Source organism: Xenopus laevis, chromosome 4L, assembly GCF_017654675.1.
Source record: "Xenopus laevis strain J_2021 chromosome 4L, Xenopus_laevis_v10.1, whole genome shotgun sequence".
Lineage (NCBI taxonomy): Eukaryota > Metazoa > Chordata > Amphibia > Anura > Pipidae > Xenopus > Xenopus laevis.
In genome coordinates, this window is record NC_054377.1 from 19192866 (window position 1) to 19219553 (window position 26688).

General features: G+C 35.0%; 1 protein-coding gene across 1 annotated transcript in view; it reads left to right on the forward strand.

The window, feature by feature from the left end:
• LOC108713849 (leucine zipper protein 2-like) overlaps positions 1 to 3019 on the forward strand; it is a 323454-nt gene extending 320435 nt beyond the window's left edge. Inside the window, exons 11-12 of the mRNA XM_018257520.2 lie at positions 1049 to 1123; positions 2628 to 3019. Of these exons, the coding sequence (XP_018113009.1) occupies positions 1049 to 1123; positions 2628 to 2729 (177 nt within the window). The 3' untranslated portion in view covers positions 2730 to 3019. The remainder of the gene's footprint in view (positions 1 to 1048; positions 1124 to 2627) is intronic.
• The last annotated feature ends 23669 nt before the right edge of the window (positions 3020 to 26688 follow it).

Here is a 26688-nt window from a genome sequence, read left to right on the forward strand (position 1 = left end):
AATAACTTTAATTCAAACAAAGAGATAAGTGCAGTACATTTTTTTTTACCCGTGAAATAACAACAGTGGTTTCCAAACTATGGTTGTGATTCCCTCACAGTAGATGGGGGAATATAATGGTGATATATGGGGTGTCAGTTCTTATTGACTGTCTTGGATATGCCAGCAACTATAGGTAGGAGACTATTAAAACTATAGGTCTCATTTACTGTTTATTAGAACAGCACTCTACTAGGCAGATGGTGTTTTTAGTGTTCGGGAAGGCTATTTAAAGAATTTTCTTTATAGAAATGCAGTGTTCACATCATGTGCAATACCTCCACACTGTTTTTTGTAAGGAATTCATTGATATTCGTTTGGGGACCTGCTTTGACCAAGTGATAAATACTGCACACTGTCTAACCATTTTACGTTTTGTGGTATTAAAAACAGAAATAAAGCATATGTAAGTGTGTGCCCAGTTCCCTCTTGTTGTCTCCCTTCTTTATGCCAAAGGTGCAATTTGCTGCCAATTACAATTAACATGGCACTGTGTGAAAAATCAGCATTGTGGATAAATCCATGGTGGATTGCACCAATAATTTGTGTTTCAAACTATTTTAGTTCACAAGCCATCTTATGTTTCTATATCTGTAATTTTGTTTTACAATAATAAGGTCAAAATAGTACTACATGTATGGGATCCCTTATCTGGAAACCAGTTATCGCAAAAGTTCAGCATTACGGGGAGGCCATCTGCCGTGAACTCCATTTTTATAATCCCTTTTCTCTGTAATGATAAAAAAAATACATTGTACTTGATCCCAGCTAAGATATAATTAATCCTTATTGGAGGCAAAACAATCCTATTAGGTTTCATTCATGTTTAAATTATTTTTTATCTGATTTATGGTATAGAGATCCAAATTATGGAAATACCCCTTATCCAAAAAACACCAGGTCCCAAGCATTCTGGAAAACAGGTCCCATACCTGTATTATTTTTCGCAAACTGTCATTTTAATAGTTGTATGTTTTATGCCAATTTACAAGATATTCCTTCTTGGTAGGGTGGACAGATATGCAGATTACATCATAATTCAACATTAACAAACAAGAGTGCGGAATTAGAACCAGGAATTCAGGTAAAATGAATGTGCATGAGCTTCTACTTATATTTGATTATAATACATAATAAACATATGAAACATGCATTATTAATGGTTCTGTTGCATGTAATCTAATTGGCAAATATATAAATATTTGAGAAGGTGGGTTAATGTAAAATATATTTGGTTTATCAATAAGGGATGAGCTGAAAAAGAGTTATGGTAGATTTCCAGATCAGCATGGCTCTACAATCTACAGATAATACAGGATATTACAGTATACCTCTCAGAGATCTTAAACCCAGCCAGAACTCTGTATGACTGGCACATCATAGTGCTGCCCCTGACATCACAAGCCCACCCCTAAACATCATCGACCCATTTCTGACATCATCAGCTTTGCCCCCCTCTCTGGGAAAGACTTACAGATCATCAAAAAAACTAATGCTGTTGACATCTATAAGGTTTTTTATAAATGCTAATGCTGGATGAGATCTATAAGGTTTTTTATAAAACTAAATTTTTGGTAAAAACTAATTGTTTGAGATTTTTAATACCCCCATTTATCATAATTCACCAACTCAGACCTGTTGAAGTCCCATATAAGTCAATGGGAGAGGCACCTATCCCAATTTGAAGTAATCATGGTCTGCGCAGGGTTTAGCCCATAAATACGACCTTTTCTGGGTTTTGGGCAAAAACTTGAAAACACTTGAGCGATTTTGGTAAAAAAGCCAAAAAATCTATACAATTCGAGTTTTCCTACATTTCCATCATGTTTTTTTACTATCCAATTAAATCAAGTTTTTTAGTGATAAATAAGCTAAAATTAGGCATGGGAGTTTTATTAATATTATGAGATTTGGATTTTAGTAAATAACCTCTATACTCGGGTGAATATTCGAATTTCAAAAAGTTCGAATTTCGAAGTAAATTTTTGGATACTTCGACCATCGAATTGGACTTCGACTTCGATTCGAACAATTCGAATAAAAAATCGTTCAACTATTCGACCATTCGATAGTCAAAGTACTGTCTCTTTAAAAATACTTCGAATTTAATACGTCGCCAAGTTAAACCTACCGAATTGCATTATAAGCCTATAAGTCGATTTTTATTTGATCGATCTAATGCTGATTTTAGCACTAAATACTTCTTATTCGATATTTGAATTCGAAGAATTTCAATTCGATGGTCGAATTCGAGGGTTTTAACCCCTCAAAATTCGACCCTTGATAAATACCCCCCTTACACTTATATAAGTAAAATTGATGAAATCTATGGTTTAAGGATTTTCATTAAAATCTTTGTACACTACTGTATATTCTACATATATTCTAGGAAGTATCACATATTTATAAAGTACCAACATAATCCACGGTGCAGTACAGGAGCAAGTTTCCCACATAAAATATATCAGTAAATACAAAAAATTATAGGAAGTAAATAGGGCCTTGCTCCTTAGAATTTAAAATCTAAAAGAATGACAGGTCATTCTGCACATTTGACTGAAAATATTTTTATTATGCTTTATCACCAGCAATTGCACGGACCACCTTGGCTTCATCCAGAAGAAAAGTCAACAGCAGAGCACAAGATTAGCGAAGGAAATATGAACATTACAAGCGAAAAAACTCTGTAAAATAAACATTTCCAAAAGTTTATAATTTACAGTCGTCTTCAACTTCCTTGAAATTCAGAAAGCATGAAGATGTACTACATTTCTAAAGCATGTCATTTTCCACTAATTTATGAATGTTTGTAAACTAGTCTTGGAAAAGTTGAAATTATAATAGATTTGTAAATATGTTTTAGCAATAACCAGATGGCATTGGTTGTTTGAACAACTGCTTTGTAAGAGTGGATATATTGAACATGTTGTAATAGGTTGTTTTCTTTATTTGCTTATTATAAATAACTCTGTTTTCTACACATTGGTTTTAAGATATTTTATTTGCAGTACACCTAGATATTTAGCTAATTGCCAATGGAAATGGAAGGATTTTCCACTAAAAACACAGCTTAATAGAACTGAGCTAAAGAAGATTACAGTGAGAGCGATTCTAATTGTAGCCTGGTGTCAATTGCACAGTTCATGCAAAATATTAAGCAATTCAATCACAAATAAGCATTGAATCCCATAAGGTATAAAAAGCAATTTTAATTGCATTTGTTTAATACAGTTGTACTGATTATGCACAGTGATTTTAAGGATATTGCTTCTGATGAGCAAATCAGTCCCATTATGCTGCACCGAAAAATGTGTAAAACTGAAAAAAAATTCGGAATACGGTGAAAAAATCGTAAAACACTTTGAAGTCAATATGAGGCAAAAATTTTCAATGGGCGTTTTTCTTGTGGCAGTTTTTTTCATCTTGGCGACTTTTTGTCTCAGTGACTTGTTTGTCACAATGCAAACGTCATTGGGTGCTTTTTCATATGGTGACTTTTTTATTGCAGCAAAATATTTTGCGGTGAATTTTTGCAGCAGAGTCGCAAAACAATTGGCAGATGGTGAAGTGTTGCATTTTGTGGAGAATCCATGTCTGGCAAAATTATAAGCTCATCACTAGATATTGCACGTTGAAACCAAGAGTTCATGAAGCATTAACTTTAGACGCATTTTTTCAATATTTGGAACACCCACCATTTGCTGTAATCGCTGATAGACTTGCCCTGTGTCAACCTCATATTTTGTACTAGTATTAGAAGAGTGCAGACACTTTGGGGCAAACTTACCTAGGGTCGAATATCGAGGGTTAATTTACCCTCGATATTCGACTACCGAATTGAAATCCTTCGACTTCGAATATCGAAGACGAAGGATTTAGCGCAATTTGTTCGATCGAACGATCGAAGGAATAATCGTTCGATCGAATGATTAAATCCTTCAAATCGAACGATTCGAAGGATTTGAATCCATCCATCGAAGGATTATCCTTCGATCAGAAAAACCTTGTAAAGCCTATGGGGACCTTCCCCATAGGCTAACAATGGCTTGGGGGGTCGAAGTTTTTTTTAAAGAGACAGTACTTCGATTATCGAATGGTCGAATATTCAAACGATTTTTAGTTCGAATCGTTCGATTCGTAGTTGAAGGTCGTAGTCGAAGGTCGAAGTAGCCAATTCGATGGTCGAAGTAGCCAAAAGAACATTCGAAAATCAAATTTCTTTTCCTCTATTTTCCTCTATTCCTTCACTCGAGCTTAGTGAATGGGCCCCTTTATATTGAGGACTGAGCTATTGTATTAGAAAAGATGATGGTGTGCTGGACATTAGTGATTGACAAATCTCTTCCATTTCGCTTCACAAAAATATTAACAAAACATTCCTTATGGAACACATTGAAGTCAATGGGCTTTTTTTCACAACACTTTTTTAAGGGGTTCATTTACTAACAATCAAATTTGTTTTTTGCCTCAAATCTCCAAAAAATGTGTGGTTTTCTTTAAAAGCTCTAAAAATGTGAGATTAATTAAGTGTAAAAACCATGAAAACTCCTAATACAAAACTTCACCAGGTAAATATTGTCAAGGTCCTATAGAAGCCAATGGGAGCTGCACTGATCCTATTGGACCATTTTCAATCAATTTGGACTTTGAATTTCTTTCCGCTAGGAATTGTCTGAAAAATACTTATTTGTAGAGGTTTTCGAGGTATTCATATTTTTTAGTGCATTGTTCAGAGTATTTTTTTCTTCATACTTTTTTTAAATTCAGATCTTTTAATAAATGGCATTTGTGGTTTTAGAGACTAAACTGAGTTTAAGCGTGGTTTCAAAAACCTCTAAAACCACTAAATTACGATCTTTGATAGATAGGCCTCCAAGGCACTGGATTTTTTTTACAATACAAGGCAGTCTGTTGATTGGTAAAACATTTCACTCATGCTCTACAATAAACGACCCCTTAATAGCATATTATATGTTACCCGTTACATGATAGAAAGCATCTAAATTATTCAAATCAGATGGACTTTAATAGTTTATCAGTGACTTAACTAAAGCATCAACAACTGTCCACCAACCCTGTACATTTAGGGGCAGATTTATCAAGGGTCAAATTGAAAAATCTAATTTTAAAATTAGATTTTCGAGCTATTTTTAGGGGCAGATTTATCAAATAGATCTATCCATCGAATAGAATCCTTCAACATTCGAATTCAAAGTTGGAGGATTTTATACATCGTACGATCGTACGATCGTACGATCGTACGATCGTACGATTCTACGATCGTACGATTTTCCCAAAAAATCCTTTGACTTAAAAAAACTTAGCAAAACACACAGGAGGTCCCCCATAGGCTAAACAGCAATTCGGCAGGTTTAAGTTGGCGAAGTATTGAAGTCGAAGTTTTTTTAAAGAGACAGTACTTCGATTATAGTCAAATAGTCAAACGATTTTACTTTGAATCGAAGGTCAAAGTTGTAGTAGCCTATTCGATAGTTGAAGTATCCAAAAATTACTTTGAATTTCGAATTTTTTTACTTCGAAAATCCCCTCGAATTCACTTCAACCCTTGACAAATCTGCCCCAGGTGTACTTTGAATAGTCCAAAATTCAATTTGAATTTGAAAAAAATGTGACTATTCGAATATCGAAATTTATCATGTACTGTCTCTTTAAAACTTCGACTTTGACCATTCGCCATCTAAAACCTCCCAAATTGCTGTTTTAGCCTTTGGAGTAATTTGGTGGACTTTAAAAAATTTAAGTTTTTTGGGACAAATCCTTCGATTTGAATTTGATTGAATGTGCTAAAACCTAGATTGGAACTACAGCCTATTCACTTGAAGTTAAAAACGTAGATTTTTTTAAAATAAATTTAGATCTATAATAGGTAATGGGTCTTTTTTAATTCGAATTTCGAAAACTCCCATCACCTTGAAATTCGACCCTTGATAAATCTGCCCCTAAGTCAAACCAGCAACAGTGGCGGTGTTCAGCAGATCAGTCACCGTGCTCAGATAAACATCCCATTATCCAGAAGGATGAGACAAGATTGTTGTGACTGTGATTGACAAGAAGAAAACTGTAACTGAAGCACGCACGGTATTTCTACTTCAGAAGCAATTTGTAACAGATTCTGTCATTGAACGATAAATTAACCTTGACAGGATTCAAGCTACTGTACCTGAAATTACATGTGATGTTCCTAAGCAGCTGGGGGTGATGCAATTTTTCTTTGCATACTAATTTTCTCAAAAGTCTTCAGATCTCCCGTTGAGAACATTTTCAGCAAATGAGGAGTGCAAAGAAAAAAAAAAAGCTTCCATCTGCATGAAAAAACAAACCTCTAGAATATGAGCACAGTTCTTTTTATTTATTATGAATGCTGCTAAGACTGGAAAAATGCTTGACTCCCTTGAAAAGTTGTTGGTCATAATGATTTAAAGGACTTTGACGATGTAATGTTCCGCTTTGCTTAAGTAATTTTGATACAGATGGATCATTCATTATCACAAATATTAATTCTCTATGGTGATTTTCTTCAAGCACTCTTCTGACCACTCTCATCACCTACTGTAGATAAATGTCTGTTGCACAAATGGAACATGGCAGACCAATTCCTAAATTTAAATGCAATATAGATTTAAATTTGGTGGCAGAAGAATACCTTGAAGGGACCAAGTGTGGAATATCTATGGGTTACAACATAAAGAAACCCTGCCAACCATCCTCTAGATCAGTGATACACAACAAGTGACTCAGGAGCAACTCCTTGGATGTTTCTCCCATTGACCTCTAAACAATTCCCTTTTTTTAATTCCTAGTTTGGAGGCAAGTTTTGGTTGCATAAAAACCAGGTCTACTGCCCAACAAAGCCTTATAGCTGCCAGTCCACACAAGAGCTACCAAATGGCCAATCACAACACTTATTCTGCACCACCCAGGTGCTTGTCTTGCTCTCCAACTCTTTTAACATCTGAATGTAGCTCACAGACAAAAAAGATTTGGGACCCCTGCTCTTCATGTTTTGGAAAATAACTTTGCAGTAGGTTTCAAAAACTCCAATGATGTTATGAATTGGTCTGAAATTTCCAAGGCAGATTAAAATACCAGTAACACTTGCAAGTGAGATGTTGTGTAGACATTGCACTGGCCTATATACATCCCTTATACTAAGCAAGCATTTCATCTCTTATAGCCACCTTTCTGCATGCAAATGTTGGCTTGGCTTCATTTATCAAATTAATATATCAAATCATTGTTTTTTGTCTACCCCACAGTAGGGATGGGAGAATTTTTTCGCCTTGTTTTGCCGAAATAATTACGCCCATGGACTTGTATGGCATTGTGCGTCAAAATAAAAAGATGCACGTCAAAATTTTTATGACGCCCATAGACTACAATGGGCGTCGGCGACATTTCTTCGGCGGCAAATTTTTGGCAAAATGAAATGGGTCAAATTCGCCCATTCCCTGCCCCACAGCTTTAGAGATGTATATGTTTTAAATAGCTATGACAAATTCTAAAAGTTCCATGGCACTATAGCAGGAAAGTCCTTTAGTTGTACTTTTTGACCTTTTTCTGTTTCAGGTGGACCTTATGGGAACATGTTGGACAGCAGCAATAAAAGTTTATTGTTGCATACATTGTATACAGTAGTTTGGAACAATTTCCTTTAATATATTAAGGAAGCCTTGGAGGTAACACACCTGAAATGTTATTTCAAGGGTGTGGCCAGTATTTTGCAGCTAGAATTTTAGAACAAGGCATATGTAGTGGATTTATGTAAATGCCGCAACTTTCTTATTTGTACTTTTGTTTACACTAGTAGGTGATCCCTTAGATACACTAATGCTTGTGGCAGGAAAATTAGATTACGTGGGTGTAATTATATACAGGTATGGGATTTGTTATCCAAAAAGGTCCATATTATGCAAAGGCTGCATTTTTATCAAAAAAAGTATTTTTTTTTCTCTGTAATAATAAAAACAGTACTTTACACTCGATACCAACTAAGATATAATTAATCCTTATTGAAAGCAAATCCAGCCCATAGGGTTTATTTAGGGTGTTATTTATCAAAGGTCTAGTTGTAGAGGTTTGTGAGTTTTTTTTATACCTCGAATGAAGTCACAACTCAAATGTTTTCTAATTTAAGAAAAAATTTGAATGGAAAAAAACTCAAATTAGTGAATTCGAGTTTTCTGCAGGGACAAATACTAAAGGGGTTAATTACTAAACTCCCAATGCAAAAATCACGAAAAATTCAGAATTTATTAAACCCTGAAGATGGAAAAGTCGAAAAAAATACGAACAAATCATATTTTACCCGCAAAGCAAATTCTCAGGAAAATGTAATAATAAATAAAAAACCCGAGCGGGATTGATCGGAGTTTGTAGCAGTAAATATCGAGATTAATTCGGACTTTGATAAAAAAAAAACCCTAGTTGATTAAATTAATTGAGTTTTTGAGCAAAACCCACCAAAAAAAACCCTGAACATCTATTAACATGTTTAAATATTTTAAGGGACTCTGCCATTGACTTTTGCATGACCTAGGGGCAGATTCACTAACTTCGAGTGAAGGATTCGAATGAAAAAAATTCGAATTTCGAAGTATTTTTTGGGTACTTCGACCATCGAATTGGTTAAATTCGTTCGAATTCGAACGAAATCGAACGATTCGAAGTAAAAATCGTTCGACTATTCGACCATTCGATAGTCGAAGTACTTTCCCTTTAAAAAAAACTTCGACCCCCTACTTCGGCAGATAAAACATACCGAAGTCAATGTTAGCCTATGGGGAAGGTCCCCATAGGCTTGCTAACCTTTTTTTGATCGAAGGATTTTCCTTCGATCGTTGGATTAAAATCGTTCGAATCGTTCGATTCGAAGGATTTAATCGTTCGATCGAACGAAAAATCCTTCGATCGATCGATCACAGGATTAGCGCTAAATCCTTCGACTTCGATATTCGAAGTCGAAGGATTTCAATTCGAGGGTCGAATTTCGAAGTATTTTTAACTTCGAAATTCGACCCTTAGTGAATCTGCCCCTTAGAGTATGACCTGGAGTATTTTTAGATTTAAGCTGTTTTCCAACTTTGGAGTTCAATAAATCTTGAAAAATTCGAGTTTTTTTTTTTTTTTATAAAAACCAAAAAAAATGTTATGTTTTTGACCGAAAACTACCCTAAAAAAACCCTCAGATTTTTCTGGAAAGCAAAACTCAACCTTTGATAAATAACCCCCTTAATGTCCCCCCCTAATGTTTTAATGGTCTTAAGGTATGAAAATCCCAAATATGGAAAACCCCCAGGTTCCGAGCATTCTGGATAACATGTCCTGCACCTAAAATCAAGAAATGCAAAGAAGTATTTTCATTTGAATGCATGAACCTTGTTATTTGATATCCAGATGCACTGAACTATTATAAAGTTATATTGTATTTATAAGTAGGTTCACTGTGATGTGTTATGAATGCTCTGACTTGATAACAGGCTGATTTTTGCATGCCCCTTGTTGCACACAAAAATTGCATAAAAAATTTACAATACAGGCTTCTCAACCCTTAATATGACTCATATTTCATGAATTTCTTATGGAAATAGTTATTGCCCTCTAGCTTTGAGTAAATCACATTTACAGCCAGCATATTTATTGCATGGGACAAACATTTATCACCAGTGCTACATCTGTTTGCATACAATACAAGTAGGTTGTGTATGGACACAGATTCCCACAGCTGTATTCACATGGCATCTGTAAAACTTCAGTAACACGTGAAAACGTGTTTATTGTGATTCATACTGGTGATAGTGCTATAGATAATGGATACCCTATTAACTAGTGTCAGTGTGACAAATCCATCACAGGAAGTACATATAGGCCCATTTATATTAACAATTTTGGTCAAATGGTAAATGAGAATTTCAATAAATTATGGCGAAATAAGAATTAGAAATCAAAATTTTTTAGGGGCAGATTTATCAAAGGTCGAGGTGAATTTTTGAATTAAAAAAAAAATAGAATTTTGAGCTATTTTGTGTTTACTTCAACTAGGGAATAGTCCAAATTAGATTGGTATTTGAAAAAATTTAAAATTCAAATATCGAAATGTATCATGTACTGTGTCTTTAAAAATTTGACTTCCTCCAATCTAAAACCTGCCAAATTGCTGTTTTAGCCTATGGGGGACCTCCTAGAACCTATTTGGAGTCAATTGGTGGACTGAAAAATCAAAGTATTTCTTGCGAGAAACTTTGATTCGAATTTGATCCAATACACTATTACTTCGATTCGTACGATTCTAATTCAGCCAAATACGGACCTATTCAATCAAAAACGGACCTATTCGTCCAAAAAAAAAACTTTGACTTAATTTCGGTTGGTCTTTTTGAACTTAAATTTTGAAGTTTTTCAAATTCGAATTTCGACCCTTGATAAATATGCCCCTAATATGTGATTTAGCAAAATTAGCTTTTGTGATTTTTTTTACTGTAATTTTGATAAATGTGTCCTATACTATCTTGCCGATCCAATGGAACTACTCAATATATTGAAAGTACAAGGAATGCAACAAACAGGTAATTTCCAGACTGGGTTCTTATGAACCTTGGTATAATAGGCCTATTTATTAAAGGTTGTATTTTAGTGGTTTTAGAGGTTTTTGAATCCACGCCTAAACTCACTTTCTCTACAACTGGGAATGTCATGACATTTATCAAAAGATCTGAATAAAAAAGTACAAACAAAAAATAGTTCTGAACAATGTGCTAAAAAATACAAATACTTGTAAAACTTCCAATTCCTATGAAAATAAAATCCAAAAACCTCCAAAAGTTCGAATTTATTTAGAACAGTACAAGTACAGGTTCAGCACAGCTAATGTTGTCTTCTATTTACTTCTGTATTAGTCTTTTATGGTGGTTTTTAGACGTAATAAATCTCACATTTTAGAGCTTTTAAAAAAAATAGGAAAACCAAAATTGTTTTGAGACTTATGGAAAAAAACTACATTCAGTTGTTAATAAATGGGTCCCTAAGAGTCTGCTTTTACTGAAACAATTTAAAGCTCCCTACCTTTAACCTGGTGCTCTGGTTTAAATGTTACAAGCAAATCATTTTATTGGTTTCTCAATATATGAACTATATATACTTCTTAATGTTAGCAGACATATATAGCATATATACAGTTGCACTATAATGGTCCTTTTTCATGACAATGTTATATTGATCAGTAAAAAGTGTAAATTTAAGTTTTAAGGAAGGTTTATGTACCCTTTAAAAAATTCTGTAAAGTGAAGACTGTCACTATGGAAACAAAATAAACAGAGGGTCAGGTAAGTAGGTAAAATGAAGCCAATTTAGCCACACAATGAATAATATTGATTCTTTTTGAATGTAGGGTTTACTTTGGACCCCTACTATCCCTAGAATCCAAAAGAATATTTTCCAGATGTATAAAGTTCCATCACTTGGTTTATTTACTATATTCAGGTATTATTAGAAAAGGATAAGGTGATTCTACACTGCACCCCATGTGTCTCGTCACTGAAAATCAGTTTTTTTGTAGTATAATTTCAAGCAGTTGGAAATGATCGTGCTGCCTACAAATGATGTCCAAGTTAACCCAAAGTAATATCCGAGGCTACTCTAGATACTGGTGTCTCTGCAGACATATGCTAAGCTTTCCCAAGGTAAAGTTAGAAGAGCAGGCACATGACAACCTGCATTAATATTAGAATAACACTGACAGCATGTGTATGCACAATGGAATATATTTCTATCTACAAACCTCCAGAGAAACCTGTGTAATAATTCATAAGTTGCAGTTTACATGGATTTAAGGTATGTTTTTCCAATTTATTCTAGCTTTCCTTCAAATGTAAAACTGTAAACAAGACTTAGAACTGTGGAAAACACGCCGTTGGAGAAATATGTCTTTCGTAGGGCCATTCTAAAATGTTCTAAAGTTGTATGTAGGGTATGTGTACCTTTATATAGTAACTGTATGGTCAATTAGTGTTTTGTTGTGTAAACCAAATGAACTTGTGATGCACCAATGCTGCACTTTTAGGATCCGGACAAAATTCAAACTCTAGGGGGCATATTTATCAAGGGTTGAATTTCAAATTTTCTAAAGGTTTTTTTTCCGTCCGAATAGGTCAGTTTTCGATCTAATAGGTCCGTTTTGAAGTCTGTATCAAGTATTGAAGTCTGAATCAAGTATTGAAGTCTGTATCAAGTATTGAAGTCTGTATCGAATAGAAGTAATAGCTCATTCGATCGAATTCAAACCGAAGTTTTCCCCAAAAATACCTTAGATTTTTTAAATCTGCCCCTAGATGTTAGCCCAACTTACACATCATTTGCAAACAAAAACTTGATACCCTAAAGCTTTAAATATATGATATTAAGGGGTATGGATGGAATTTGGCTAAATATTATTCATCTGAAGCTAGCACTAAAGCCAGGGATTCAATCAAACCCCAAGCTTAGCCATGAATCTGTATAAATGTGACTGGTTTAAATTCTATCCTACTTATATATTTGTTTAGTCTATAATATGTATTCAAAAAATGTTTACTTAATAATTGTAGGAGGTGTGAAGAAGTTAGCGATCTCTACTGTAAGAAGACCTGTAACTCCAGGTATTCCCAGTTAGCCCAAAGGTAGCATGGGAAGTTTCTGACCCTTAATCTATAATAAATAAGGGAGTACATAGTCCCTTTATGGCACACAAAGATTTGTGGCAGCGCACACCGGCATCTTGGAAGAATCGCCCACTCTCGAGGTTATGGTTAAAAGCTATGTCGGGGCGGCAGCACCTGGGTCACTACGTGGACGGGGTAAGACTCGAAATATATTATACCTATAAGTGATTTGTGGTGGATTACGGGGAGCCCGATAGGACGTGGATAATTGTGGAACTCTAGTGCAGGGTCCGGGGCAACAAGCACCTGGGCCACTGGCCTTAAACGGTGAGCAACGTCAAGGGTGCTTGGAAATTCCTCGTGTGGGTTAGATTCCCCATGCCTTGAAATTAAATTAACCATGTAAATCTTTGTAGAAACGCTGAATTGGAAACATAGTCCCTTTATGGACTCCACTCTACAGGGTCGGACTGGGGGCCCGGGACTGCACTTCTGCGTCACTTCGCTTGTGTGCATGTTTTTGCTGCAACCGCCCGAAAAAGGTCACAACAGGAAAGAAGCCACCGGAACAGGGATCTGGGTATGGATCCTGCCAGTCTGACCCTGCCACTCTATGAATGGGAGGATGCTGCTCTACTACCTAAGGAGGTAGACCTTAGTAAGAAAATTAAGCCCTAAGGTACAGTAGCCCATGTCATAATGGAGATAAAAGGACCCTGTAAATTAGGTTAAAGTAGTGGCTAGTGAGTGGGGCAAATTTGCGGGAATTTCCGTGTTTCACTGCAAGCGAATAAATTTGCGCGTCCGAAAAGTCGCTCATGTCAAAATCAGCGTGCCTCAACACTATTCGGACGCCCATTGACTTTAACGCCAGGGTCAAAATTGACACAATAGATTTTTTGTAAGTGGGTGCTAATTTTCGAGTTTCACAAATTTTTTCGAGAAATTCGCCCATCCCTAGTAGTGCCCAGTAGTTCATGTTGTAAAATACAGAGTGAAATAATATGCCTTGTGCTCCACCAAGGAGACTAAGGGGCAAATTTACTAAAGAGCAAAGTGATTAACGCTGGCGAAAATTCAATGACATTTCTGTACTTCACCAATTTACTAACAGTCGCTGGCGTAACTTTGCTAACGAAGGAGACTCTAGTGGTACTTCGCTCCCTAACGACTGGGGAATTTGCGCTCTGGTGAATGGACTTAACAACGCAAATTCACTAAGATGCAGATTTTACTGAACTCTTGTGCCAGACTTGCCTTCGCCACCTCAGACCAGGCGAAGTGCAATAGAGTAGAATTTAGTTGAAAATTTTTCTAAGTCCCGAAAAACGCTAGCGTCTTTTCTTTTTTTCAGGGTGATAGGCTGCAAAAGAGCGTAAACTTTGGGGTAACCCACTTCCCCCCTACATTTCCTAACATATGGCACATAAACTATACACTGGGCTCATGCGTAGGGCAATATAACAACTTTATTTTCTTTTATTAATGTTTCCTGGGCTTGTGTAGTGTAATGTGTTTGCTGCAACAAAAAACGTCCATTGAACTCTAGCGCAACTTTGCCAGCGTTCAACGCCCTGGTCGCAGCTTCGGATTTTAGTGAATTAGCATTGTCCCGGCGAATCTATGCCTGGCGAAGTGTTGCGCTGTGAGCGAAGCCGTCGCTGGCAAATTTTCAGAGGTTAGTAAACTTGCCCCTAAGGGTGTTATTTACTAAAACTCAAATTTATCTGGTGGGCTATTGGGGCAAAAACTGGAATTATTTGTGGAAAAATAACCGCTATCTCAGACATGTCCAGGTCCTGTATAAATCAATGGGAGAGGCACGATCCCCATTTTTTGACACCGGCAACAATTCTGACGCCGGCGAGAATTCCGGCGAAAATGTGCATTTAGCTTTGTTTCGAGAATTTCACGTGAAATGTTCGCATTTTCCGGCAAAACAAAGCGGGAGAAATTCGCCCATCACTACTAATATACCACTGTGACTTTAAATGAGTTTTCATTGTTCATCAATTCGAGTCATGTGGAGTTTGCATTCTCCCCTACCACACACAATAATGTCAATATCATCAGGAGCAGAATAAACTGTGTTTACGTTTTAGGAGTGTTGGAGGAAGATGTAGGACTCAAAGAATACCCAGGTTTAAATAAAGAGAAATGCACTTACAGCATTAGACATCTCCAGTCACCTTCCATACCCAGGGCCAATGAATGAGCTTTGGTTCTGAATGAACTATATAGTAGTGATGAATGAATCTATCCTGGTTTGCTTCCCAAAAGATTTGCAAAACAGAAAAAATTAAGAAATGGCTAAATCTCATGAAAATTGGCATTTTCTTCTGCATTTTTTCTATTTTTTTCCAATACCATCCTATTCTAACACTCTGCATAAAGTGCCTTGGTCTGAATTGAACCCCTCGTGCAGTGATAAGCGAATTTGTCCTGTTTCGCTTGGTCAGAAAATTAGCGAATTTCCATCTAATTTTGATGCCCGCGTTAATTTTGACGCTCACGTCAATTTTGACTCTGGCATTAAAGTCAATCGGTGCCCAAATAATGTTGACATGCAACGGTTTTGACGTGAGCGACTTTTCTATCGCGCGTCCAAATTTTTTAATGTCATTGAATTTTCACACTAATTTATTCGCTGGCATGAAACGTGGAAATTCACTGTGAATTCGCACCTGGCGAATTTATTCGCCCATCACTACCATCATGTACTAACATATGGCAGCTGGTTCATATACATATCTTCAGTTTATAGGAGGAGACTGGAGAGAGGGATCATTCAATCCTATGAAGTTTAATTCCCCTGGCACCAATATTGAGTGTTTCCTGATAATACAATCTTGGATACGTTTTATGTAATGACAGTAAATAATACAACAAAAAACTGTTTGTGATCATAATACCAAAAATATTCACACAGCCACTACATGTTGTAAGTTTGGCTTTGTTTTTTATTTTGTTCTGTAGCAGAGAATAACAACCTGTAGGTCACAGGCCTGGGTGCAACGTCTGGCTTCTAATTTTTCAGTCTCTTCTTACATTTCTTAAGTCAACACATTGATTCTAAGCAGCTAATTACCATTCAAGCCCAGTAACACTGACTGACATTATAATTTATATAGAAGATCTCATACCTGACACCTTGCTCATTTTTGCAAAGTAATTATTTCTCTGTTCTAAAATAACATTTATAAAAGCATGTCATTGCAGATATGAATTTACCTTAATGAGAAATTGTTAAAATAAATATTATATATATATACTTTACTGGCAGTTTGGCATATGAGTATAAAATGGGCCCTTGACTAGTGATGGGCGAATTTGCGGCATTTCGCTTCGCCGGAAAATTTGCGAAATTCGCAAAAGGGCGAAAAATTCGCGAAACGGCGCCGCCGTCTCGTTTTCGACGCCGGCGCCCGTTTTTTTGGGAAAAATTTTTTTTGACGCCAGCGAATTTTTCACGCAAAGTTTTCGTTTTCGTTTTGCGAATTTATTCGCTGGTGGCGAATCGCGCAAATTCGCCCATCGCTACCCTTGACATTTGGGTGCAGGTCCTAAAAATAATACAAATAATACAAAAATGGTACTGAATTTCTAACTTTACTTTACATTTAGGTAAAAGCCCATTATGTCTTTACTTTATGTTGTTCTTTAATTCATTGTTTTTGCCATTTGTATTTTTGTGTGGCCTTTCAGTCTCCATTTTGTAAAATTTTTGGGCCGTGTGGAGTGTCCCAACATTTTTCGTGCTATGCCGATCGGTTGTTCAGTTGATCGGGCAGGTTAGAAAATTTCTGTCTGCTACCAATAATATCTCTGCATGTATTGCCAATCTGACGATATCAGTGGGAGACTGTCACCATGTTGGACACAACTTTCGTATGATTGCTGTCAGGGGCAGAACATCATCTGATCTTTTATTTTACTACTTTATTTGATCTGAATGCTTATTGGCAGGTGATGGCACTGAACAATCGTTATATGTGAAGGTAAATCTGCACATCTATGGCCAGCGTTATAGCTTTTTTGTTGTCCACAAACTCTATGGGGCCAGTTGATTAAAATCCAAGTTTGTACCATGCTTCGAGAAAATTTGTGGCCAAAAAAAGCAAATTGAAATTAAAAATTTGAGTAGTATGAAGTCAGATTTTCAATATTTAGCAAATTAGAAATTCTTGAAAATTTGAAACAATGGGCAACTCAACGCTGTCGAGTTTCTATAAAATTCATTGGATGGTTATTTTATTTGTCAAGTTTTTTCAAACTCATTGAAAATCAATGGAATAATGAGAATTTTTGACAAGCGTGAGTTAGATGCTAGCAATGGAGAAAATTTCAATATGCTCTCTAAACTTTTTTTTATTGCTTTCATTTATTGTTTTAAAAAAAAAAATGAGTATGTGAAATTGGTAAGGTAGAACAAGGGGAGAAAAAGAGAAGGAGAAAGAGGAAGGGTTCTCATCATCTCCAAAATAAGGGTTATATTTATCAAAATGTGACGTTAGAGACTACCACAGTCTTCTAGAGTAAAATTCCACCAATCTCCATTCATTTCTATGGGATTTTTAAAAGAGTATTTATCAATGGGTAAAAGTGAAAGTTCTAGAGGATTGTGGTGATCTCTAACTTCACCTTTTCAATAAATATACCCCTTAGAGAGGTATCATGAGGTGGTACTTAAGACGTCAATTAAATAATCCCATGATTCAATTAATTTTTTCCAGATTTTATCAAATTTGATTTGGTATCAGTTTGATAAAGGGTAAGGCCCCATTGATCTGTTTGATCCATTGGGGTATATTTTCAAAGAGTGAGGTTAGAGATCGCTGCTAGTCTGAGTGAAATTCCCACACTCTCTATTAATTTCTATGGGATTTCGAAAGGCGTATTTATCAAAGGATGAATTTTCACTTTCAATCCCATAGAAATTAATGGAGAGTGGCAGAATTTCTTTCTAGAGAACTGTGTTGATCTCTAACTTCACTCAATGATAAATATCAAAGACTTTCATCTTAAGGCTAGGATCTAATAATTAATTATAGAGTATTTTATGTTTGAACCAACTGAAAAACACAAAAATCATGTTGCAAAGTGATATCATTTCATAAATAAAAAAGAAAACACAGAGAGAAAAGAACATCAGTTTTATGTCAAAATTCAATGTTGAAATTGCCAAATTGTCCTTTATAAATATGTATAAGTTATAATGACTATGTTCATCTCAGATTTCGGCTCAGATCCAGATTAGCAGCTGCAAAATACGCATAAGCAATAATTGCAGGTGTGCACGCTTCACCTCCCTCTCTGTCTTCTCTCTGTAGATAGAATATCCAGTATTTACAGATCTTGAATTAGTTTATCCATTCTTTATTGCTGGCACCTGAAACATGTTACTTTCAATCCATTCAAAGTCCAGTGTGACCATAAAGATGCCAAGTTATGAAATATACTTTGATTTAGCGAATGGTTTCATTTTTTTTATTACAGATGGACCAACGGGAAACAGTTTTATAGATGGGCACGGAGGCAAATTTGTTCTGTAAACTGAAACATTCTCAGTAGCGGAAGAATAATAAAAAGGGCTAAAAAAAAATAACAAAAAAAACTTTTTTATGAAAGAGTAAACACAGACTTTCAGATATAGGGGGACCTTTGTTTGAAAATGTTAAAGAGACATTACACAGAAAAAGCATTTTACGTATACTGTATGGGCATGGAAATGATAATACATTTGTTAAAGCCATTCTGTTATGATTTCTATGGTATAGTTTTTATCACTAAATTAAACTGTGTACATAAATTCATTAATTCTACCAGTGGAAATTTTTATTCTTAATTATATTTTTGAGCTTTTTTTGTAATTAATTCCTACAAAAATTTGCTGTTAAAAATTAAAGTTGGAACATGGATGAATTTACCCCATTGTGATGCTTATGTATACATTGTTAGGCACATTTGTCAAATAAAAGTTCAGCTGTAGTGGGCTAGTGATGGGCAAATCTGACCCATTTTGCTTCTTGGAAAATTTGTGAAAAAACAGAGAGAATTCACGAAATTCATTGAAGTCTAAATTTTTTTTGATTCCCAACAAATTGCATGACAAATTTTTGATGTGCGTGAAATTTATCCACCCATTAGAGTCTATACCTGTAATTTTTGCATCAAAATTTGGCAAAAAGTTTTACTTATCACTAGTGGTGGCAGATTTATCAATGGGTGAATTTAGAGTTTGCTGTATTTTCACGGTTCCATAATTATGCCTAGAGAACTGTAAAATACCCAGTGGTGAACTGTGGTTCCCCTTAGGAGAATATTGAGCTCTAACACCCAACTCACCGGATAGTTCATCTGCTATCAAACACAATCCAAATTAACACATTAATCTGTAATGTACCTTCATTAAAAAAAAATTCCCTACTACCAAGAAAAAATACTTAAGCTCAATATTTTAACTTAACTAGACCAAACTTCTGATTTGTTGCTTGTATGTTGTATTTTGTTAAATGCACTATTGTTTTAAAAAATAACAATATATATATATATATATATATATATATATATATATATATATATATATATATATACACATATTCATTACCAGTTTTATGTCTGTACCTATGACATTGCAAGAGTATTCTCCTTTTTGGTGCCACGGTGAACATTTCATGCTGATAAATCTGAAACTATAAAGCCTCAGGATAACTATAACAAAGTGTTGTACAGAACTGAAAACTCTCCCCTTCAGCTATCATTCAAGAACATCAATGTTCCTCTTTCTCAAGTAAGAGTCTCCCTGCTGCATTTGTCTCACAAGTCATTAGCCTTTTTCATGTTCTACTCAATAAACCAGCACTAAAGTACGTTACCTAACATGTTCTATAACATTTATATCCCAAATCACCATCCCAATCCCTGTTAGATTGACAGATATTTTGCTACACAATAGCTATGGAATATTTCTGTCTACAGTTGGGTAAGATACACATCTGAATATAATAGACAGATATATTAGTCTGCCTTACAAAATTCCAGCCCTATTGCTCACTTAAAGGGAAAATATTATTCTTCCATAAATTTCCAGTATTGTAATATACTATTTTGTCATGTAGCTGCAAATGTATATTCAATAGGAGTGCTATTTTTCCTTGCTATACCAATCAATATAGGTGCATTCATAGAGTTTCATAGAGAATATTGACCTCTGGAAGACAATTTTCAGAAAAAAATGGCTGTTGCTTAAACTGCTTTTGTCCATTTTTTTGTAATGACGTTAATCATTATCTTTGATAGAGATGTTCTTGATTTTTTGCACTTTTAAGTATTTCATTTTTTGTCCTCCTTGAAAGAGGTTGTTCATTCACCTTTCAGCTAACTTTTAGTATGATGATGTAGAGAGTGATATTCTGAGACAATTTGTGATTGGTTTTCATTATTTATTATTTAGCTTTTTATTCGGAAGTTCTCCAGTTTGCAACTTCAGCAATCTGGTTGCTAGGGTCCAAATTAACCTAGCAACCATGCACCGATTTAAATAGGAGACTTGAATATGAATAGGAGAGGCCTGACAAGAAAAACGAGTGATAAAATGTAGCAATAACAGTACATGTGTAGCCTTACAGAGTATTTGATTTTTAGATGGGGGTCAGTGACCACCATTTGAAAGCTGGGAAGAATCAGAAAAAGAAGGCAAACATTAAAAAACTATAAAAATGAAGACCAATTAAAAATTTGCTTAAAATTAGCCATTCTATAGTGTACGAAAAGTTAAATTAGAGGTGAACCACCCCTTTAAGCAAGAATTCTTAGGCCCAAATACTGTATTTTGAGGTGGGCAATGTAAACTTTTGATTTTACATAGAATAAAGTTGGGCTCTTGCATTGTAAAACGAAATAGGAGGTGCCAATTTGACTTGCATTTCTCTTCCAGTGGAAAAACACATCAACGCAGGATAGTTTTAAACAGGAACTATGTTCCCCTAACCCGAAATCCATCCATGTACATTTAGAGGTCCTTGCCTCTTTCAGGTGTATATAAGTCACCAGTAATCTGTTACCATGTGGTTTTTGGAGTTCAGCATATGAAATGTTATAGTGATTCTGAACCTATAACTCCCAGTAGCACCTGGGAATACCTTCTCACTGTACAGAGGAAAAGAACCCAAACACTTTAGTGGTGCTAATTTGCAAGTTTTCTGATCCAGTATCGAGCAGGTATTGCTGTCCTAGTTATATATTTACTTTCATTTCATTTTATCAGTGTATTTTATTATATGTTTCTAGTGCATATTCTATTTATTTTGTCAATGGGTAGGCTTAGCCATAACTGTGTCACTGCAGAAAGCATATAGGCTGATACACGCCGGGAACTCGCTACAAGACTTGCATGAGGGAACGTTTCTATTTGGTAACCTTTTCAGTAAGAAGGTGCCCCTGGTAAACATGGGCTAAGGTAGATGTGAAAGAGGTCGATTTAAAAATAAATAAATAAATAAAAATATATATATATATTTATATATATATATATATATATATATTTGTAGAAAGTGGAGGCACTCACAGATCCAAGTCTTAATTAGTGATGGGCGAATTTGTGGTGTTTCCCGCTAAATTAGTGTAACGCGAAAAATTTGCGAAACGGCGCCGATGTCTCGTTTTTGACGCCGGCATCCATTTTTTTTGACGCATGCAAATTTTTGCTGGCACATTTTCTCTGTGGTTTCACAAATGTATTCGCGGGAATTCGCCGCAAATGTATATCGCGGGAATTCGCCGCAAATTTGCATCTGGCGAATAAATTCACCCATCACTAGTCTTAATAGATTTATTGAATTATTCACATATTTCCCCCATCAATGGAGGAAAATGGTGGGGGAAATGGGGGAAATATGTGAATAATTCAATAATCGTTGTTTTCTTTTTCTCTTAATCTTTTTTATCCGTTTCACCCTGCTGTTATACCTTTCCCTATGTGCCTTTTAGATGATATCACTGGCTAATAGCTTTGAGCACTTTCACTGACACCTGTATGGTTTTGGTGCCATTTCAAGGCTTTATTACCTCTGGGGAGTTGTGGGTGCTGGATGTTTGTTTGTTTTTGCTCCTGATGAAGATCCCTGTGGGGGATCGAAATGTTGAGGCTTAATAATAATTTTTTTTTAGTTTTTTCACTAAAACCCTGTGAGTGCCGCAATCCTTGTTCACTGCTTATTTCCCATGCTGGCACCCAGGTATTAATTTTGTCTACGGAGTGCACCAATCCTTTGGTTATATATGTATATATATATATATATATATATATATATATATATTCTTTTTTAGAATATTTACAAAAAAACGGGATAAAAAATGTTGGTGATGGTAATTTGTAGTAAAAAACCTCAATCACATGAAATTGCATCGTTCCATTTATTTTAAAGCATTTTTACAGATTTGAAATAGAATTTTTGACGAAAACCATGTGAAACTTTAAATAACCTGAATGTAGAAAATATGCCTCTTTCTATAGAAGGTTCTAGCTGCTGAATGTTTTCAAATTGAATTTTTTAAGAATTTTGAAAATTTAAAAGAGATTCTCTTTTCTTGGCAAAATCTCAAATTGTGTAAAAACCACTATTCCAATTTTTTTTTATTTTTATAAGGCCCTTACGTGTCACTGCAACAAGTGTATTTCTAACAAAATCAATATATAAGGGCATTTTTTCCCTTCCCCAAATTAAATGATTTTTGGCATAATGAATTTGAATTTAAATGATTCCTTACACACTATACTAAAAGCCTTGAGCAATCATAGCAAAGTGACTCATATATAAACAAATATCTGTGCAAGGTAAAATTGGAACTGCATTTTAATAGATATCTAACACCAGTATTTTTTAGTATTGGGTAAATAAAATAAAAATGTCAGTCCTTTTTTAACTGGCAGTTATACTAAACAGGGTTACATCATTATATCACTTATTTTCATAGAAATATCCTGAAAAAATAATAAAAAATATTAAATTCTCTTACTACATTCTTCATTCTAATTACTGTATATAGCTACTCAGTTATCAGTATTATGTTACCTGTATGTTATAAAAAAAAAAATGCTTTTCTAATTTCTTGGTCCTGTTGAACATTGTTAAATACTACAGATTTTTCAGAGGGTTTAAAGTGAAAGATTGTATCTAAGGAAACACTAATGTATTTGGTAAGCAATGTGAATACAAAAGTTAGGCACTGGGGCATGGATAAACCCTTGGTTTAAGAAGTGTCAAGTTTCAGAATCTCTCCACCACAGGGATTAATGTCACATACAGTTCATAATATATCAACACTGAATGCAGGCAAAAAAATATGTAATTTTTTTTCCATGAAGAGCAGGGACTTACTTGCCATTGTGAACAAATTCATGCAGGATTCGGATGACAAAGGCTACAGTGCTACACCAAGGAGACAGTTGTTAGAAACCTGCTCTGAATATATTATTGAGCACAACATCTTCTGTACATATGACTAATTGTATTAGGAAGGGGGGAAGGGCATCTACTTTAAAGTATGAATGTAACTCTTCATTTTACATTTACAGCAGTTTATTATGAACCCTGAACCCATGATTTATGGTGTAAGGGCCTTACCTGTAAATTAGAGAGTGCGCTAGCCACTGGCCAATTGAGAGTAGTTAATTTAGGTAGTAGTTAAGTTAGGGACCACCATATAGGGGTTACCTTGACGTGGTATGTTGGCTTATCAACTTTATGATCGTAACTTTGTAGCTAAAAACCCCTGTTTTGTAAACACATGCACTTGCATTTATACTGAATTACTTATGAGACAGGGGACCAGGGAATGTGCACTGAAAAACACCACTGCCATTATACTTAAATATACTTTAACTTAGCCTTTTGAGTGCTCTCACAACCCCCCTTTTTGTATATGGCTCTAGAGGTATGCTAGAATCCAGCACTGATGCTGAGCTCTAACACACCATAGAGTAGAGTGGTGTTTGGTAGGATTGCAACCTTTCCCCATCTTTTGGCCCAGGCAGGGGGACATGCAGTAAAATCCCAGGATTTTCTGAACACCGATCGCCACGTCATAGCACTGCCCCCATGATGTACTGCTCCACCACCCTGCCCGGTGATGCCACCACTCATCCTCCTGCCTAGACCTAGAGGTGGTGAAAGGTGGCAATCCTACCAAACATCATTCTACTCTATGGTGTGTTAGAGCTCAGCAGTAGTGTTGGACTCTAGCATTCTCCTCAACTGGTTTTCAGTTCTTTGCTGAGTTTTCTTATAACTATGTATTCTGCTTATAGAGCTACATAAACAGCACATCTGGTACACACAACCAATTAAAATGCATTGTGCACTATACTGTATAAGTAAGATCTAAAGATCATGGTGGTCAGATCTGAATGTTTTCTTTCTTCATAATTAATGTGCCTTCTGTCATATCCATTACATTACCTGGCATCTGATGAAATGATGAAATCTCTGTAACTTTCCCTTTTGAAATTTCAACCAATTCTATACTTTTTTGATGCAAACTCTGCTTGACTTCTCAGTAATTCTGCTGCCTGAGCTGTTCTGTGCTCAGAACTGTGCCATGAATCCCTGTGGATTGTTTCCTATTTCCTATTAGTCGTTGTTCTGTGTCTACAATTTCATTTTTCTGCAATTTTGAACAGATAGTTTAATGTTTGTTCACATTGCTTCTCATCATTACTTCTCAGTGCCTTTTCCATTTGTCATTTCTTGGCAATCTTTCCTACTACTATCTGTTTTTTTAAAGATGTATATACTGTATTGATCCGTGTGGTGCACAGACTGAGTGCACTACACGTTTCATTCAATTTAAGAATAACAATGTGGTTGTGTGTGCACAGTACATTACTGTTAATATTACTACTATTGCTGCTGCCCCTTCTGCTGAGCACAAGATTGCAATAACAATACAACCTCAATTTTGTCATAATATTATGAGTATTGGAACTCTTATCCAGAACGCTTGGAACCAAGAGTTTTCCAGATGTGGGCTCATTCTGTAATTTGGATCTCTATGCCTAAAATCTACAAAAAAATTATTTCAACATTCATTAAACCCAATATGATTGTTTTCACTCCATTTAGGATTAATTATATCTGAGTTAGGATTAAGTAGAAGGTACTGTTTTATTATTACAGAGAAAATTTTGAATTGTTTGATTAAAATTTATGGGAGATGGCCATTCCATAATTCAGAGATTTCCGGATAACCGATTGTATACCTATAACAAAAGTTAATGGAAACTGTTCTAGGAAATTTAGGAACTATTCATCCAATTCAAGTTTTACATAAAAATGTTGAGCTTGTAAACTTACAAACTTGGTGTTTTTTTTCAATGATTTTATTCAATTTACTTTTTACATTTGGATTCTTTAATAAATAAGCAAATAAAATGGGAGTTTATTCAAAGTTGAAAAAAAATCCTCATAAATAGGCTTACCAGTTTTTATATTCTGATATTCTAATAAAAAATAAGCAAACATTTATGGGTTTTTTGTGAGGTTTTTTTAAAAAAAATAGAAACAACTCTTACAAAATTCTAATTTTGATAAATCGGCCTCCCAGCGTTAGTGAGTTCTGTTCCTGTAAAGTTCTAATGCAAAGTAACAGTACATTTAGGGGTTGAGGTGAATTTTCGAATTGAAAAAATTCGAATTTTGAGCTATTTTCGCATACTTCGACTAGGGAATAGTCCAAATTCAATTTGAAAAGGGAATAGTCCAAATTCGATTTGAAAAAAATTGAAAATTTGAATATCGAAATTTATCATGTACTGTCTCTTTAAAAATTCGACTTCGACCATTCGCCATCTAAAACCTGCCGAATTACTATGAACCTATTTGGAGTCAATTGGTGGACTTTGAAAAAACTTTTTTTGGGTGGGAAAAACTTTGAATCGAATTCGATCGAATACGCTATTCCTTCGATTCGAACAAATCAAATTCGGCCAAATGCGGACCTATTCCATTGAAAACGGACCTATTCGACCCAAAAAAACTTTGACTTAATTTCGGTTGGTCTTTTTGAATTCGATTTTTTTCAATTCAAAATTCGACCCTTGATAAATCTGCCCCTTAGAGTTTTATTATAGGGATAAGGAAAAACTTGGTAGAATTTTTTATACAGGCCACAAGTTTTAAAAAGGCATCATTACACCACTTAAATCTCTTTGGAATGAAAGCCTTTTTGCATGGTTCGTCACTAAACAGCAGAACAATATTTTGGAATGTGCTGTTTTCCAAAGAAAATGTAAAATGGCACAGTGGTATACATTATTTGAAACGGCAAGGAATGTATTTCTCTTTCTTTAGTATCTGGCTTTCGTAGTGATTTAGAAAATCAATAAAATTAAATGATAGGAACCGACTTTTCGACACTTTAATTAATCAAGAAATGGTAATAATTGAAAACTAGCTGGAGATCTGATACTTGAACATGCTGTGAACCCAAGGCTATTTTTGTAAATAGGTTAACGGCCTTTCAATTCAGTTACAGTAAAGAGCAGAGAGATTTGTAGCTGTAATCAATGGCATCCAACAATGATATTTTGGTTTGCTAAAATGCTATGCTTGCGAACAAATGTGGAACACTTAATCATTTGTATTATACTGTACAATTTGGCAGTAGCTAAATAGCAATAAGCACTTAGATTTCCCAACATGAAAACACAGCTCATTATAAACATGAAATGGCAAAACACTGAAATACCCATAAAGAAAATATTTTTGTGAACATTGTATCACAACCACATTAAATCAATATTGCATTCTTTGATTTCAAATTATCAGAAATGTTTTCATTGTATAAAACTTTTTTATTCTGATATTTAAAGGGGAACTATTGCGAAAATGAAAATTTAATATAAGCTTCATCATACTGAAATACGAAACTTTCTAAATGCAATCAATTAAATATTCATCATTGTTTCTGAAATAATCACTTTTGTGTTCACTATACC